General features: G+C 36.4%; 1 protein-coding gene across 1 annotated transcript in view; it reads left to right on the top strand.

Annotated features, from left to right (window-relative positions):
* Positions 1-19088, top strand: part of Sclt1 (sodium channel and clathrin linker 1) — a 108300-nt gene that overhangs the window by 27573 nt on the left and 61639 nt on the right. Inside the window, exons 7-9 of the mRNA XM_075950797.1 lie at positions 2351-2473; positions 4204-4269; positions 13921-13991. Coding sequence (XP_075806912.1) covers positions 2351-2473; positions 4204-4269; positions 13921-13991 — 260 coding nt within the window. The remainder of the gene's footprint in view (positions 1-2350; positions 2474-4203; positions 4270-13920; positions 13992-19088) is intronic.

Raw genomic sequence — 19088 nt, 5'->3', positions numbered from 1 at the left:
TCTAAAATTATACTTTCTCTGGCTTTCTTTCTTCCTTCATAGTTTTTGAAATTTCTGGCATTCTGTGTACTGTGTATTTCATTTTTCAGTGTTATCATTTTTGTGAATTTGTACATCAGGAAACTTTATTTCACTTCATAATTTTACATTCCTGTGTCTCAGACCTTGTATGAGTTTGAATCTCTGCTCTTCTACTTTGTATCTCTGTGTGTGAAAAGTCTTTGGAGCTCCCTATGATGCTGTCAAAGAGTGGTGGGGGTCATTTGTACATTATTTGAGTGCATGTTATTCTTTAGTAATTATTTTATAGAAACTAAAAATCCAACATATATTCTGAAAGTATACTCGATATGGACCAAAAATGCCTATCTTTAAGCTCTACCTTCTCAGGAATACAAGTAATTCCCTAGCCTTCACCTGGAATGCCAAAGCTTAGACTTTAGAGACAAAGAATGTATAAGTTACTTTTCTCTTGTTATGATCAAGTGCAATGACCAATATCAACTTAAAGAAGATTTATTTGACCTTTGGTTCCAGAGAATTAGGCCCCATAATGGCAGAAAAGCCGTGGAGGCCAGCATCAGGAACAGGAAGCTGAGAGATCTCATCTCAACAACACACAGGAATCAGAGGCCACAAGCTAGAAGAGAGATAAAGATAGAAACCTTCAAAACCCTCCGCCAGTGATGACTTTTTCTAACAAGCCCCATCTCTTAAAGTTTCTATAACCTCCCTAAACAGCACCCCAATCTGAGAACCAAAGTCCAAAGACCAGTGCCCACGGGGAACATTTATCATTCTAATAACAACAAAGAGAAAATGTTTTGTTTTCCATTCTTAGTCAAAACTTGGTAAGGACCCTAGGCAGTGTGCCTGTGGTCTCAGTGGGTTACTGTTAGCTTTTCTTAGCCTTTTGCTTTTAAAACAATACCTGGACCCCTTACTTTAGTATCCTACAGTACTTTTTTGTGAGTTGTATCTGTCAGTATTTAGTCTACTGTAAATTAACAGGCTTTATTTTTTGAATAATGATATAAGCATACTTTGTAGCAGCCCTCAGCACAAAAATGACTGACATGTCATATACTTTAGAAAATTCTACTGTGACGGCAAATATCTTTTTATTTTTTTAGTTTTTTTTTTTTTTTTTTTTAGTTTTTCGAGACAGGGTTTCTCTGTAGCTTTGGAGCCTGTTCTGGCACTAGCTCTTGTAGACCAGGCTGGCCTAGAACTCACAGAGATCTGCCTGCCTCTGCCTCCCGAGTGCTGGGATTAAATGCGCGCACCACCACCGCCCGGCTGTGATGGCAAATGTCTTCCTATTGTTACGAACATAATTTTGACCTCAACATTGTCTCAAAGTCTTAAACCCTGAGCTCCCTTACCATGCCTTGGTAAACTGTATTAAAAAGTTAATTGATGAATTAAAAATAATCTCACTATAAAATGCCACGTGTAATAGTGTTACATTATATGTAACATACATTTTGTGATAATTTTGCTAAAAGAAAAACTTAAAAAATTGTATCCCAGAAGCACACTTATAAAAATTGTATATGCATGAAGAGAGTCGACCTTTATAAAAATGATTGTATCCAAATAGTAGTGTTAATTAATTAGCAGGGCTAATACCTATAGTTCTAAGTAGTTTTTTATTGTTTCTGTTTTCCATATTTTCCTAGTTTTCTGAAATAAGCACTTAACTCTTTATAGTCAGAAAGTCATATTGTACTTTCTCAGAAGGACTTTTCTCCTTTAGTAATACCAAGGCTTAATTTGTACTTTTTTGTAGAACAAGTAGAATAGTTTTTATATGTATTGCTGATAACATTAATTTTAGCTATTAAATCTAAGTAAAATTTCTAAATAAAATTTTAGTTTTTAAAATGTTCTCTAAATTACTATTAAAATGTTTAAATTACAAATATTATTATAGACCAGTCACATGCCACATAACAACCTTTCTGTCAGTGATGGACTACATACTCCCTATGAGTACATACTCCCTGTGAGTACATACTCCCTATGAGTACATACTCCCTGTGAGTACATACTCCCTGTGAGTACATACTCCCTATGAGTACATACTCCCTATGAGTACACCACCTGATTGTAGTCATTGTAGTTTGTGTTGCGTATATCTGCTGTGGTCACATAATGGTTAGACACCCTAAGAGTACATTTCTCTGAAAGTGTCCCCATCTTTAAACAATGCTTGACTACTGTCTTTATATATATTCTAGTTTACTTTGTAACTTTATAAGAACTTTAAAAGAATGTGATCCATTTATACTATCATTTAATAGCCTGCTGATACTGTAATAAACTACCAATTTTTGTTGTTTTATAGGAGAAAACGTGGGCTCTGGAACTCTGGCAGACTGCTTCTCAGGAGCTGGAGAGTGTACGGAAACTTTACCAGGAGCATATGACTGAAGCCCAGATCCATGTCTTTGAAAATCAAAAACAAAAGGTAAACTCAGGTTTCATGATTTTCTTAAATATTGGTCAGAAATCATAAAAATCATGAAAAGAAAACTGTTTGGGGAAGAAATTCCCAAGTCTCGTGTTTTTTAATTAATTAAATAACAATGAATGTATCTCAGGTGAGTAATCAAAGTGCCGCAGTACTGTTGTGTTTTTAATGTGATTAGAAATAAAAGGTGTATTAGTTTTGGGAAGAAGTTTAAGATTGTTCTTTTATAAAATGACCTTTGAAGTTTTAATTGATTAATTTCCTACCTTTTTTGAAACTAAACAAAAATTGGTCATTGAGGTACAGTTTTATTCTAGGAAGAAGGCTTAGTTATTTGATATTTTCTGTCTAAAACAAGAGTGCTTTTACGTTGGCCATCTAGCTTTTGATGTATATCTTTAGAAACAAAACTGTTTCATAAAGACCACCTGTCCCATTGGGAAAGCTGCCTTTGTTGTTGGGGTTTCTGTCCTGCCCGGTTCCTGCAATTGCTAAGTCCCAAAGAAGTCACACAGAGGTGTACATTAACTATAAACTGACTGGCCCATTAGCTCAGGCTTCTTATTAACTCTTATAACTTATTTTAGCCCATTATTCTAGTATATGTTAGCCACATGGCTCGGTACCTTTTTCAGCAAGGCAGTCACATCTTGCTTGTTCTGTGTCAGCATATAATTGACAGAATACAGACCATTCTCCCATACTATGCCTTCATTGATTTTCTATTGATTCTTTTACTGGTGCGTACATTTGAGTACAATGGCCAGCTTATACTTCTGAGCATTTTCTGCCATTCTTGAGGAGTATCTGTTTAAATAAGTGGGTTATCTTAATTCTGATTTGTTAATTCTTCAAGTTAAAGTTTGTGAATATTCTTATAATTATAGTGAATTTCTGCTTGTATAATTATAATGATACTTATATGATATTCTAGTTTACAGATATCTTTTTAATTTTTATCCATGCTATAGTTTGAAATAACACATATAATCTGGCTATAGAACTTGTACTTCTGAGGTCTAATATAATCCATTTTTAATAAAAGAAAATTCTTCAAGGCAACAGCTAAGCCCTTTAATTATTATGTTGTTTTCACATAAGATCATTCTTATAAGGAAGTTATATCATTTAATTTTTTTGTAAATAACTTTGCAAATAATACTTAATCTCTCTTTTCCTAGTTACCTTTTAATTATTACTTTGTTACGAGTTGCCTTTTAATTATTACTTTGTTATGTAACATGTTAACAATCTGTTCCAAATTTTATTATTTGTAATGTTGAAAAGGACCATAAGATTTGATCAAATGGTTTTGAACTTGTGGAACATGGGAACTTTACAACAATTGCACAGTCAACACAGTTTATCTTGTCCATTTGGAATGTGTTTGAACATGTGGTTTCCAGTGTCATGAACATACTCTCTAGCTTTTGAAATTTCTAGTAACTTAGCAAATGTTTGTACATGCATGTCTTTTATATCAAAAATAGTATTTACCAGCAGATAAATTTATAAAAATGATTTTACTTAAAACAATTTATTATCACCATTGCCTATTTTTTTAAATTCTTCAAATCATTGAAGGTTTTTTCTTATTTATTTGACTACTGAATTTACATAATAGAAGATATAATGCTTATATCACATAAATTTAAATATATGATTTTGGATCTGATTTTAGTTTTATTTAAACAAAACATGATGAACTTACCTTACTTTTCTATTAGGATCAGCTGAATAATTTTCAACAACTAACCAAGAAACTTCATGTTGCTAATGAGAACATAGAAATGGTAAGTGGAAATAACCATTTCCTGTACCTGATTTTTACAAATTAGAGACTGTAACTATATTTATTTATAATTATTCACAGCAAAGCAAAAGTCATGTTATATTTATTAAAACATCTAGACAGTATCTTTTTTGATTTTCTTACATATTCAGTACCCTTTCAAGATATAACCAACAAGTATTTGAATTACATTCTAATCTAAAAACTATCTTAGGTTATTTGGCAAAGTCTCATGAGAATAGAGTTGTCTACACCGTCAACTCCTCAAAAGTAATGCACACATCTAATCTTTAGTGTTTCTTACTACACACAGCCAGAAATATGATAAGAATAACACAAACCTTTGCTGAAGGAATGATTTGCTTCTTTAAAAGAAATTAAACTAAGAATGATCTATAAATTAACTGCCAATATTAACCTTAATATATATAAATTCCCTTACATTTTCTAAAACAAATATAATTCAGGCTCTCAGCTCCACTTAGTCTCTATTAATTCTCTTATTTTCACTTTACTTTCTTTACCTCCTTATAATTTTATTTTTTACTCATTGTTGAGTAATAAAATTATAGCTCTCTGGGTGATCCCTCCCTTTGCTTTTCATTCTTCCCTAGTTACTCTGCTAATTCTTGTGAATACCTAAACAATAGCTATGCTTAAGAGTAATTATGTCATCAAAAGTAAGTCATCCCATTTTATTGCACTGTTTTATTATCCCTTTAATCAAATGTCTTCTGCTTATGCTAACATTTAGAAACTTGTTTGTTTGTATTGTTTTTGAGACATAGACTTATACTGTAGCCTAGGCTGGCATGCATTTACCAAGGCTGGCTTCAATCTCCTGACAGTCCTCTTGCCTCACTTTGATTGCAGACATGAGCCATCACACCTATGCTTTCTAATCGTAGGTTGTTTGTGTGGTTTTTTTTTTTTTTTTGCTTCTTTTACAATATATTTCTGAGAAGTCTTAAAATTCAAGTTAAATGCTCCAAGACAAAAGGATTGCTGAGTTCTGTAACCAAGAGATGCTTTTAATAATATATTTCTACATGGAAACTAGTACTTTAACCTAATATAACAATTATTTATCATTTCTCCCAATGTATCTTCCAGAACTATGGGAATTATATAAGCCTTTGATATTTCTACTGAAGATACATTACTGTTTTAATAACTCATAAATATATTTAAGGAAAGTCATAAAGAAAGGATGTTTGGGTATTTATAGGATATATTAAATAAACCATTAAAGTAAAAGTCGTACCTTTAATTCCAGCATTTATGAGACAGAGTCAAAGGCAAGCAGCTCTCTTTTCAGTTTAGGACCATGATTGTCTACATAATGAGATGAGACCCTGTCTTTATAAAAAGGAAAAATTTGTAGTGTCAGACCAGAACTGACACTATATAATGTATATAGTGGATGTCAATTAACTACGAAGCACTAAGACTGGCATGAAACAACTGTGTACAAATCAAAGAGCATTCAGAGCTTAGTTGCAAGAGGAAATCTGAATCAAGATCAAAACAAAAAGGAACATGCCCAACAGAAGTCAAGCAGTTCCCACTTTAAAAGGTCGCTCACTAGACTCCTGCAGATGCACAATAAAGTAATGAGTAATTTATGGTAAAGTTTGTTGTAGTGAAACTTGAGGAAGATGTCAAGAGCAGAAAAACCTGTCTCCTTTTCCCACAAAGACATTGATTTAGCAACCCAGAACCCATTGAAAAGTTCCTGTCTCCCAGGAGAAGATGAAACCAGACCCAGTAAAACTAGTGAGTTGGTTTTGGTTTTTATTACAGGCATGGTTCCCAGTATAGCGCCATAGTAATAATATAATCAAAAATAAGACTCTGTAGCTTCCAGCCTCCTCCAAAGGAAATAAGAGATTGTCTCAGTCTCAAAAGATTGACTTCCATCTTGTTTGTCCTGGAGTTGTTACAATTCCCGGACAGTTTGGCCACTGTACAGAGAATGATGGAGTGCTGCTGGGACTAGTACATGCCGTTGGCCACCATTACCAGCTCATGAATGACAGCTCAGCTTTGACTTCCTCCTGCATGAAAGAATAGCTCTTTGCATCCACTACCCTTTCTTCTTAGTGCTTTCCAGAAATTTGTCAGTCTTACTAGTCTTCATGCTCTGTCCAGCACAGTGTGGCTGCCTGAGGAAATGTGGGGTTATGACACAGACTGATGCATGCCATAGTGCCTTGTCACAGAGCAAGTACACAAAAGCTATTGCTGCCACTCTCTCTAGGGGTGGGAAATAATCCATGGCACCTCCTAAACCTGTGACTAGCTAAGTGGTGGAGTCCTCTCTTTTAAGGCATCAATCTTTGAAGTTCAGTAGGATTCCACTTTTCTTTCATCTCTAAAAACCAAAACAGTTGCCTAAAAACATGAAAAAACAAAGATGTTTCAAAGGAACCACATAAATCTTCATAGATCAACCCTAAATAAAGGACATGTATGTATATGTATGTATGTGTGTGTGTGTGTGTGTGTGTGTGTGTGTGTATATATATATATATATATGTAGAGAGAGATTAGAGAATATAAAAGTAACTCTTATTAATATCAGAGAGGTCAATGAAAAAATTCATGAAATAATGAACTTTGGACAAAGAGAATGTATTTCTTTTTTAATTCTAAAGACTGTATACTAGCCTGACATTCACTTTAGGAGTTTAGATCAAGTGAACGAATAAGATAATTTAAAGAGAGGAATTAAAATCTTAATAAATCTAATAAAAAAATAGAGAATCAGGAATTGAAGATAAGTTATAGAGCTAACTCTTGGTAGCAGTTAGAGATAATCTTTAAAAAATATTTACCACAGTTTCAATAACTGCAAAACTGAATAATTTTAAGGGCAAAAGAAAGAGATGGGATTAAAAAAGCAAATAGAGATGTATAAAACATGTTCATTATAGAAGAAAATCTACAAAAAGATATGGCAGTCCAAGAATAGGAACCATTAAGAGCTCCAAATAGGACCAGAAATAATGTCTCCATGTCACATTGTAGTTAAATGCCAAGAGTACAGAAGAAAAACAAAATAGTGAAAGCTCTAAGAGCATAATTCCAAGTTGCTCCTAAAGACAAACTCATTAGCATTACATCAGACCTCTCCTCTCAGGAGAAGTTCTAAGCCAAGAAAACATGGTAAATAACTGCCAACTAAGATTATCAGCTCCAACCACATTATTTAAAATCAATGGAGAAATAAAGACCTTCCAAGATGAACACAAATGAAAGCAACACATGCCAACTAAGCCAGCACTAGGATTATATTTAAAAGATTCCAAAGCAGAAATGAGGAAAAGAAATCATGAAACCTAAGAATAATTTTCATGAGGAAAGATAAACAAATAAGAATTAGGAATGGGTTTACGAGCTACCCAACCAGCACAGAGATCTGATCTCAGAACCATGAGAGCCATCATTGCGGTGAGTTTGGGACCAGCGGCAGCAGCCCGGGACAGGGAACTCAGACTTTCCTCATCCTTCCTATACTTCCTGGGCTTCCTGCTGGGCCTATACTCCCAGGATACTGCCTCTCTTTCTATCCCACCCAGCTTGCATCCAGAACCCTCCCCCCTTTCTGCCTTTCTTTCCTATTGGGATGGTGGGGCCGAATCCCGAGGGTAACCTAGCAGGCGGGAGCTCCTTTGTTTCAATAGCCTGCCTGCAGCAAGCAAGGTAGGCGCTTTGTTTATGAACTACCCAACCAGCACAGAGATCTGATCTCGACACCAGGAGAGACATCACTCGAGCACCAAGAGAGCCATCACTGGGGAGTGCCATCACTGGAAAGGTACATCAGTAGGCAAGGAGACCTGATCCTATAAAAGAAGATACATAGGGAAGCATTCGGAGGAAGAGATGGGCAGGCGCCAATGCAAGAATTCACCCAACAATCTGAAGAACAACATGAAACCACCAGAACCCAGCGACCTCACAACAGAAGGACATGAATACCTTAATCAAGAAGAAGTAGAAAAAATTGACTTTATGAAAATGATTGACGCCCTTAAACACCATGTAAAAAAATGCCCTTATACAAATGGATGAGAAGTATAACAGAAAGTTTGAAGAATTGAATAATCAGTGAATGATACCCTAGGAAACCAAGGAAAAACAATCAAACAGATAATGGAAACAGTTCAAGACTTGAAAACTGAAATGGAGGCATAGAAGAAAACACAAACAGAGGGCCGGCTGGACATGGAAAATCTAGGTAAACGAATAGAGACTACAGAAGCAAGCATAACCAGCAGAATGTAAGAGATAGAAGAAAGAATCTCAGATTCTGAAGATAACACAGAGAAAATAAACACACTGATCAAAGAAAACAGCAAGTCCAACAAACTCTCATCACAAAACATTCAGGAAATATGGGACACAATAAAAAGACAAAACCTAAGAATAATTGGAGTAGAAGAAGGAGAAGAAGTGCAGCTCAACGGTCCAGAAAATATATTTAATAAAATTATAGAAGAAAACTTTCCCAACCTAAAGAAAGATGTACCTATGAAGGTTCAAGAAGCATACAGAACACCAAATAGGCTGGATCAAAAAAAGACATCCCCTTGCCATATAATAATCAAAACACAAAGCATACAGAATAAAGAAAGAATATTAAGAGCCACAAAGGAAAAAGGCCAAGTTATTTATAAAGGTAAACCTATCAGAATTACACCTGACTTCTCTATGGAAACCATGAAAGCCAGAAGCTCCTGGGATAGATGTACTGCAAAAACTAAGCGACCATGGATGCAAGCCCAGACTACTATACCCAGCCAAGCTTTTGTTCACTATAAATGGAAAAAACAAAATTTTCCAGGATAAAAACAAATTTAAAAAATACGTAGCCACAAATCCAGCCTTACAGAAAGTAATAGAAGGAAAATCACTAACCAAGGAGTCCAACAATGACCACAATAACTCAGACATCTAGAGACCCTTCACCAGCGCAACTCAAAGAAGGGAAACACACAAACTCTACTACTAAAAAAGTGACTGGAGTTAACAACCATTGGTCATTAATATCACTTAATGTCAATGGACTCAACTCACCTATAAAAAGGCACAGGCTAAGAGATTGGATACGAAAACAGGATCCAACATTCTGCTGTTTACAAGAAACACACCTCAACCACAAAGACAGGCACCTACTCAGAATAAAGGGCTGGGAAAAGGCTTATCAAGCAAATGGACCTAAGAAACAAGCAGGTGTGGCCATACTAATTTCTAACAAAGTTGACTTCAAACTTAAATCAATCAGAAGAGATGGAGAGGGACATTTTATACTCATAACAGGAACAATTCATCAGGATGAAGTCTCAATCCTGAATATCTATGCCCCTAATATAAAAGCACCCACGTACATAAAAGAAACATTGCTAAAACTCAAGGCAGCCATCAAACCGCACACACTAATAGTAGGAGACTTCAACACTCCTCTCTCACCAATGGACAGGTCAATCAGACAGAAACCTAACAGAGAAATAAGAGAATTAATGGAGGTAATGAATCAATTGGACTTAACAGACATCTATAGAACATTCCACCCAAATAGGAAAGAATATACCTTCTTCTCTGCAGCTCATGGAACCTTCTCAAAAATTGACCACATACTTGGAAACAAAGGAAACCTCCACAGATACAAAAAAATATCAGTGTCCACCTGTGCCCTATCTGAACACCACGGATTAAAGTTAGAAGGCAACAACAATGCTACCCACAGAAAGCCGACAAACTCATGGAAACTGAACAGTCAACTACTGAACCACACCTGGGTCAAGGAAGAAATTAAGAAAGAAATTAAAGTATTCCTTGAATTTAATGAAAATAAAGAGACAACATACTCAAACCTATGGGACACAATGAAAGCAGTGCTAAGAGGAAAGTTCATAGCACTAAGTGCCCACTTAAAGAAAACGGAAAATGCATACATTGGGGACTTAACAACACACCTGAAAGCTCTAGAAAAAAAAGAAGCAGACTCACCTAGGAGGAGTAGAAGACTGGAAATAATAAAACTGGGGGCCAAAATCAACAAAATAGAAACACAGAAAACAGTCCAAAGAATCAATGAAACAAAAAGCTGGTTCTCGGAGAAAGTCAACAAGATCGACAAACCCCTATCCAAACTAATTAAACGACAGAGAGAGAACACACAAATAAATAAGATCAGAAATGAAAAGGGGAACATAACCACAGACACAGAGGAAATTCAGAGAATCATTAGATCTTACTACAAAATCCTGTATAACACAAAATTGGAAAATATAAAAGAAATGGACACTTTTATAATATAAATACCATATACCAAAGTTAAACCAGGACCAGGTGAACAATCTAAGCAGACCTGTTAGTCACGAAGAATTAGAAGAGGTTATCAAAAACCTCCCTACCAAAAAAAGCCAAGGACCAGATGGTTTCAATGCGGAATTCTACCAGAACTTCCAAGAAGACCTAATACCTATACTCCTTAATGTATTCCACAATATAGAAACAGAAGGGTCATTACCAAACTCCTTCTATGAAGCTACAGTTACTTTGATACCAAAACCACACAAAGACTCAACCAGGAAAGAGAATTACAGGCCAATCTCACTCATGAACATCGACGAAAAATTCCTCAACAAAATACTGGCAAACAGAATCCAAGAACACATTAGAAAAATTATCCATTATGATCAAGTAGGCTTCATCCCAGAGATGCAGGGCTGGTTCAACATACGAAAATCTATCAGTGTAATCCACCATATAAATAAACTGAAAGAAAAAAAACCATATGATCATTTCATTAGATGCTGAAAAAGCATTCGACAAAATTCAACACCCCTTTATGATAAAGGTCTTGGAGAGAATAGGGATACAAGGATCCTACCTAAATATAATAAAAGCTATTTACAGCAAGCCAACAGCTAACATTAAATTGAACGGAGAAAAACTCAAAGCCATCCCACTAAAATCAGGAACACCACGAGGATGTCCACTCTCGCCATACCTCTCGCCATATATATATGGAATATATACATATTAGAGTATTACTCAGCAGTAAAAAACAATGACTTCTCAAATTTTGCATGCAAATGGATGGAAATAGAAAACACTATCGTCATTGAGGTAACCCAGACCCAAAAAGATGAACATGGAATGTACTCACTCATAATTGGTTTCTAGCCATAAATAAAGGTCATGGAGTCTATGATTGGTGAACCTAAAGAAACTAAATAAGAAGCTGAAACCAAGGAAAAACATATAGTTATCCTCTTGGCTATGAGAAGTAGACAAAATTGCCGGGGAGAAAATTGGGATCTTGGGGGTGGGTTGGGATGGGGGTAAGGGGAGAAGGGGAGAGAAAAGTGAGAAGGGGAGGATGGGGGGACTTGGGGAAACAGGGTGATTGGGATAAAGGAAGGTTGGTTAGGGGAGCACGGAAGCACAATTCTTAGTTAAGGGAGCCACCTTAGGGTTGGCAAGTGACTTGAACTTAGAGTGGCTCCCAGGAGCCCAAGGCGATGTCCCCAGTTAGTTCCTTGGGCAGCTGAGGATAGGGAACCTGAAATGACCCTATCCTATAGCAATACTGATGAATATCTTGCATATCATCATAGAACCTTGATCTGGTGATGGATGGAGATAGAGACAGAGACCCACACTGGAGCACTGGACTGAGCTCCCAAGGTCCCAATGAGGAACAGTAGGAGGGAGAAGATGAGCAAGGAAGTCAGGACCACGAGGGGTGCACCCACCCACTTTGACAGTGGGGCTGATCTATTGGGAGCTCACCAAGGCCAGCTGGTCTGTGACTGAAAAAGCATGGGATAAAACCGGACTCTCTGAACATGGCGGACAAGGAGGGCTGATGAGAAGCCAAGGACAATGGCACGGGGTTTTGATCCTACTTCATGTTCTGGCATTGTGGGAGCCTAGCCAGTTTGGATGTTCACCTTCCTAGACATGGACGGAGGGGGGAGGACCTTGGACTTTCCACAGGGCAGGGAACCCTGACTGCTCTTCAGACTGGAGAGGGCGGGGTAGAGGAGTGGGGGAAGTGGGAGAAGGGTGGGAGGAGGGGGAGGGAAATGGGAAGCTGGGAGGAGGCGGAAACTTTTTTTCCTTTTCTCAATAAAAAAAATTAAAAAAGAATAAAGATACTGAAAAAAAAGAATTAGGAATGAATCCTGCATGTTCAACTCAGGAAAAAAAAAACACATCCTCTAGAATTAACAACAGGAAAAACTCTTATGTGCAGTGCAGACTCAATTCAAAACTAATCTAAAGAGCTTGTGAATGTTTCTATATATTGACAAAGGGAACAATCCATACAGAAAATGTAACTGCCATTTATATGTGTGCAACAAATGTCGGTGTGCCCACTTTCCTAAATATTATCAGTAGATATAAAAGGATGTAATAATAGTGGAAAATGTCAGTACCCCACTCAATATCAGTAGATAGATCATCAAGGTGGAAAAGTTAACATAAACTTCAGAGTGAAATTATACACTTAACAGGTATCCTTTAGACGAATAGCTACAGGTGATTGGAAGCAACTTAGAGAAGGATTTGTCTTGCCCAGAAATGAGCACCCTAAATGGTTATCCAATCACAAGTGCCCATCCTTAAAAGACTATACATATAAGCAACAGTAAATAAAAACTCCTGATTGGCTCACATTTGAGACCATTCATTTTTTAAGAGATAATACATGACAGAATATGGAAGGGGTAGAGAGAGAGAGAAAATGTTGTTGTATTTTAATTTTGAAAGGGATTATAGAGATGTAGAAGAGTAAAGGGGAGAACAGACAAATTATAACAAAAGGTGTAAATCTGATTGAAGCACTTTTTTATACATGCAGATATCATAGTGAAACCCATTATTTTATACAGATGAAATATTCTTATAATCCTAACTCTGAAAGCAGTCAAAAGGATGGAAAGTTTGAGACCAGTCTGAGCTATATGGCAAGACTCTATCAAGCTTTTTTAATTGACTTTAAAATAAAATACATTGGGCCAGAAACATAAGTCAGCAGAAAAAGTAGTGCTGCCAAAACTAAAGACTTGAATCTAATTCCTGAGACCCTCGTGGTAGAAAGAGAGAGCTGATTCCCACAAGTTGGCTTTTGACCTCCAAGTGCTGTGGCATGTGCCTTCCTTCAATAACTATATGTAATTTTCAGGTTTTTAAGAATAAATCAGATAAATTAGCTGTGTTTCTGGAATATAATCCCAGTGATAGAGATAGGTTTTTGTCCCACCTGTGAACACAGGGTTTTGCATTATTTATACCTCAGTACCATCAATATTGTTAGACTGTTCTACAAGAGTCAACATTCATCCCATAACCTATAGCATTTTTCAGTTTCCTGCACTTGAAGATGAATAAAAGATCAGCCAGAGAAAGCCCTTAGACAGGAATTCAGGGCCAGGTAGTTTAGAAGGATCCATGGAAGTAGAGGTAAGAAAGGAAGAACCAAGGTTACATTTTAACCTCAAAAAAACATAGTAATTATTAAGAATCTTATCTTTTTTGGGGTCTTTTTTTTACTTAGATGCTTTATGTCGCCTTTGCAAATACAGTTCTAAATGTTCTAATACTGAACCTTTCTGATTTTTTCTTACGGCAGACTAACCAACACTTCCTGAAAACGGTAACTGAACAAAACATGGAGATCGAGAAACTTCGAAAACATCTTAGGTATTTTCGGGCATGATATTTATTATTAATGAATTCAGGGAAACTTCCTTATATTTCCGTAGATTTTCCTATCTTTTTTTCTCCCTCCCTTTTATTAAACCTTTACCAGAAACATTCTGTGTATATGAGCATCAGCCATGGGAAGAGACTGAAAGCAGTCAGTCCAGTGGTGACTCTACCACGTATGTGAAGGGATCGTAAGCCAGTGCTACAATAGAAAACTAACTCCTAGAAAAGTGTTCTGCCTGTCTTTATCTTTCATTGGACTCTGCCTGAGCAGCAGGAGCTCCAAAACCTGTTGTTTCTTAGCAGATAGTCACAGGGAGTACCAGTAGGGAGTGGGGAACAGAGATTGGGAAGAGAAGATATGCCTAGTACAGATAGCCATTGACTTCCTGTCCTTCTTTTCTTTCTGTTTTTATGATAGAACTTCAAACTAAAAGCAGTTTCCGAAAGAAGGGGTTTCTTTTATATGCTTACCCTTCCGTTGCACTTCCCATCACCGAGGGAAGACAGGGCAGGAAGTATTGCAGAGACCATGGAGGAATGGTGCTTACTGACTCTGGCTTGCTCAACTACCTTTCTTGCACAGCCAGGGCCAACTGCCCAGAAATGGCACTACCCATGGTGGACTGAGTCCTCCCACATCAGTATTAAAAAAGAGAACACCCCCCCCCCCAGATTTGTATAAGGCCAGTCTGGTGGAGGCAATTCCTTTGTTTTCCCTCTTCTCAAATGACTCTTAAATTATATCACAGTTGACTGAAAAACAAACAACATAAAAGCAGTGAGCACATTTGTCATCCATGGAACACTGTACTTACGAGGAGGAATTTTTTATATAATCTAGATTTTCTAATTTATTGTAATATAAACTCAGAATATTCACTGGTAATTATCTGGAACTTATTGAAAACTGCTGTAATGTAATGTCCCCCTTCTATCTCTGGTTTTGACAGGCCTTTGACTAGTTTGGCCGAGGACTGCCGTTTGTCAGTTCACTTGTCCTTTTCAAAGAACTCTGTTTCATAATCTTTGCGTTGTTTTCTTAGTTTTTCATTTCATGAATTTAAATTCTGGTCTTTATCATTTGTTTCCTTGTGCAGATTTGGAAGAAAACTTTTCTAAAACCTTGAGTTTTATTATTAGATTGTTTATTTGGGATCTCTAATTTTTTGATGTAGACATTTGTTACTACAAAGCTCCCCGTTATCACTGCTTTTTACTGTTTCCCCCTGGTTCTAGTATGTTGTGCTTTCATTCTCATTCGATGCTAAGAATTGTTTTATTTCCTTACTGATGCCTTTAGGGACTTCAAAAATTCCTTTAGTGATTCAAAAATGTGTACTTTTCTGCTTCGGGGTGGAATAACTTGTGATGTCTATTAAATCCATTTGATCTCTAGTTTAACTCTCAAGTCTCTTTGTTATATTTATCTGGATGACTTAGTTATTGATGAGAATGAAATATTATTGAAGTCACCCATTATTGTTGTTTTAAGTCCATTTGACTCTTTATGACTAGTAGTTTTGATTTATAATATTAGGTATAGTACTGATGAGTGCACATATTTTTGCTATACTTATATCCTTCATTGATATAAATTGGCTGTTCTTTTTTGTTTGGTTTGTTTTGCCTTCTTTTTGACAAAGATATTTAAACAAGTACAACAAAATAAATAGGTAAGAGATTAGGAACACCTTCAAAAAACTTTAATAATAGTGACTAGGGAGGTGATTGAGTGGGTAAGATTTGCAAGCATGTGAGCCTAAATTCAGATCCTAGCAGAGATATAAAAAGCTAAGCATAGCTGTGCATGACTACAACATCAGCACTGGAGTGGAAAAAGAAGAAAATTGACAGACTTTGAAGCCTTTACCCTCGCTGAAAAAATGGGGAACTTGCTTTCTGAGAAACCAAGAATAAAGCAGGGAGCAATGAAGGAAAAGACTTGATGGTCTCCTCTGACATCTACACGTGCATGTGCGTGGGGCAAATATATCTGTGTACACACATGAGCACACACATGACATCTTACTCAGAGAAGTAAATTTGAAGAAAAAGAAATTTGCAATGATGGATTAAGAAATCTCAGCAAAGAAACAAAATCTAAAAACAAAACAAAATTGAGAACTACTACACCAGAATTAGAAACTTCAATTCTTTCGTAAGAACATTTTCCCCATTTCTTTATATTTCAAAGTAATGTAAGTTAGAATAATTTGTCTAAAAGTGTGTTGTTATGAGACAGAAAGATTGAAAGAGATATAGTAATCTAATGTCCCCTTGATAAAATAGTAAAATGTCAATTAACATGGGAAAAAAATCGTATTGTTATTTTTAAGGGTGAGATTGATCAAATAAAACAAAACAGAATATATTCATGGGGGTGTACTATAACAGCATTAACATTATAGGTCGATAGGGAACTATCATGTTGGGAATAGTTCCTATATATAAGGAAGTTTTATGAGAGTTTTTCCTTCCTCATTTATTTTTATATAGGTTTGTGGCTTTAATATCTAAATTGAGAAACAAAACTCCAGAGTTTTTTCAAATAAGATAATCTAAATATTTCTACTGCTATTTCAGCCATTGTGTCTCTACATTTACTGGCCTATTCCTCTGGTGTGACCTGTCCATGAAGGCTGCAGCTCGGTGGGAATTGTGTTCCTGCAGTCACAGGCCCTGTCGCTGCCACTGAAGGTAGCTTTAACTAAATCTCTGTTGCTCTTGTTATAAAGACAACTGGAGATTCAAAGGCTAGGGCGAAAACCAGCACACTCAGAGAGGTGAACTAGCAACAAGCTAACCTCTCCTCTCTGGTATCTCCCAAAGAGAGCTTCCTTCTGCACCACTCCAAATCACTCCCAACAAGTACCTGTGTGTCTGTCTAACTCTTCCAGATGCCCTCTTATTCCCTATGATTAATTTCTGTTAGCTAGTTGCTAACTCAGCCTCCTGATCCAAGGTTAATTTTATTTAATTAATACAAATACAATCTTGGGCTTCACAGTGTGATTGAATATCCCCAAACAGCAGGCAGCCTACTTGTTCATCACCAAGGGAACTGTAGGTAAAATATAGTAATTAGGTATATGGTAAACTAGGCATCAACAGCAAACATTGGTGTATTTCATAAAATAGATAATAAAATCCAAAACATAGATCTAGAAAATAATGTTTACATTACACAGGTAGGGACCTTTAGTATAAAAACATACACTAATAGCATCTATGGCATGAACTTCCAAAACAAGAGGGACCACCAAACACAACTGAAAGCTTTGTGATGACAGTTGAAAACAATGAGTCATCTAACAGTGCGCTTAACTCTGAATTCAAGGCCCAGAAAAGATTGCAAGGAAAAGGTATCTGTAGCATATAGAGGATGACTTAGAGTGCAGAGATAGATCCTGGAAGAAGGAAGAGTCAGGAAACTGATTGATGATGACCTGCAGTCATGTACTGAGAAATAAAGTGGATACGGAAGATCCCTTGTTGAAAGGGAAAGTGGGAGAAGTGGGGACTAGAGGTCAAGGTAAACTATTACTAGTTGAACTGGCAGACATCATCTTAATAGCCTTTTTTTTTTAACTTCTTAATGTTATTTAAAAAAAAAAAAAACTAAACCGAACCAAAGGCTTGAACTGTCTCACCCAGGGTTTCCCAACAGACTCAAAGAAGAGCCAAGTTGGAACTCATATCTTTTCATTGCTAATCTTAGTGAGCTGCTTATCCTGGCTTTCTGACAGTCTTCACAGCCGTAAAGAATTAAGAATGAGAGTTGATTGGAAAAGAAAGGATGATGAGTGGGTTTGTTGATTTTTGACATCTGTGTGGGAGATTCATTTGGGTTTTGGACATTTGGTGTAAAGACTACGGCTGGAGATTAAATGAGTTGAGAATGATAATGCTAGTCGTGGTTATCTGAAGCCTAAAAGGTCTTGAATGTTGCACTGCCCGTAAGCAATTTTGCCATAATATTTACCAATGGTATTCTATAGCTCAACATTAAGCAGTTCAGAGCTGTATACATAACGCTATGCCTGCTTTTGCTGCCACAGATTTGAAGGAACAGAAGGATAAGCAGATGCTTCTTTGAGGGAAAGGATGTTGCTTTCAAGTTTGACAGATTCTGAATGATGGGCATATTGACATTACCAAAATTCAGTTTTGAAATGCTCTATAATGCCATGCCAAGAAAAAGTAAATTAGAAATTCTTTAAACACATTTGTACTTACACTGAAACATAGTTTCATTTGTTGTCTGATAATATGATTCCAAAAACTAAAATCATGTGAATATATAATTAAAGCTTCTTTTGTTTTCCTTTTTGAGAGTTTTGGTGATACTCTGCCATAGCAAATGAAACAATTCAGGCTGTTTTCTCACAGCCTTCATTCACTGGCCGTCCTTAGCCCTTCAGTGTAAAGTACCCAGGGTCACTTTGCTGTTTCTCAAAACCATCTTGCTTCCTTCTCTTTGCCTTTTGATTATTATTCTTTCTCAGAAAAATGTGTACTCTCTCTGGCTACACTTGCTTTCTGCAGGAGGGTGTTCTTCATTGCACTAGAATTTTACCTTTTTCCTTACAGATCTACTTAGCACTTACTCGTTTATTTGAAATTTTATGTTATTTCTCTGTAGGTGCTTTTTTATTTCATTATATTTGCTTAGTAGCAAATGTACTGAGCATAGTAAGCTCAAATTCTGCATGTTGGATATGTCTTTGAAAGAAAGGGAGCCAAACATGGTGGCACACACCTTTAATTGCAGCACTGGGGAGGCAGACAGATCTCTGAGTCTGACACCAGCCTGGACTACATAGTAAGTTCTAATAGTGAGATCTTATCTTAAAATGTCTATATTGTCATTTGAGTGTATCTTTTAGGAATGATGGATTTTATCGGCATAAAAGAATTTGCTCAAAAGATGGCCTGAGTCTAGCATATGTCAGACACTGACATGAAATGATATGATCAAATTTTATTTTTGAAAGAATATTTTTATAATATAATTCTTTATTGATTCTTTGGGAAATTTCACATCATTCACTCCAATCCTGCTCACCTTCCAGTCCCTCTATATCTTCC

Source organism: Microtus pennsylvanicus, chromosome 16, assembly GCF_037038515.1.
Source record: "Microtus pennsylvanicus isolate mMicPen1 chromosome 16, mMicPen1.hap1, whole genome shotgun sequence".
Classification (NCBI taxonomy): domain Eukaryota; kingdom Metazoa; phylum Chordata; class Mammalia; order Rodentia; family Cricetidae; genus Microtus; species Microtus pennsylvanicus.
This window is presented reverse-complemented; position numbering and strand designations above follow the sequence as displayed.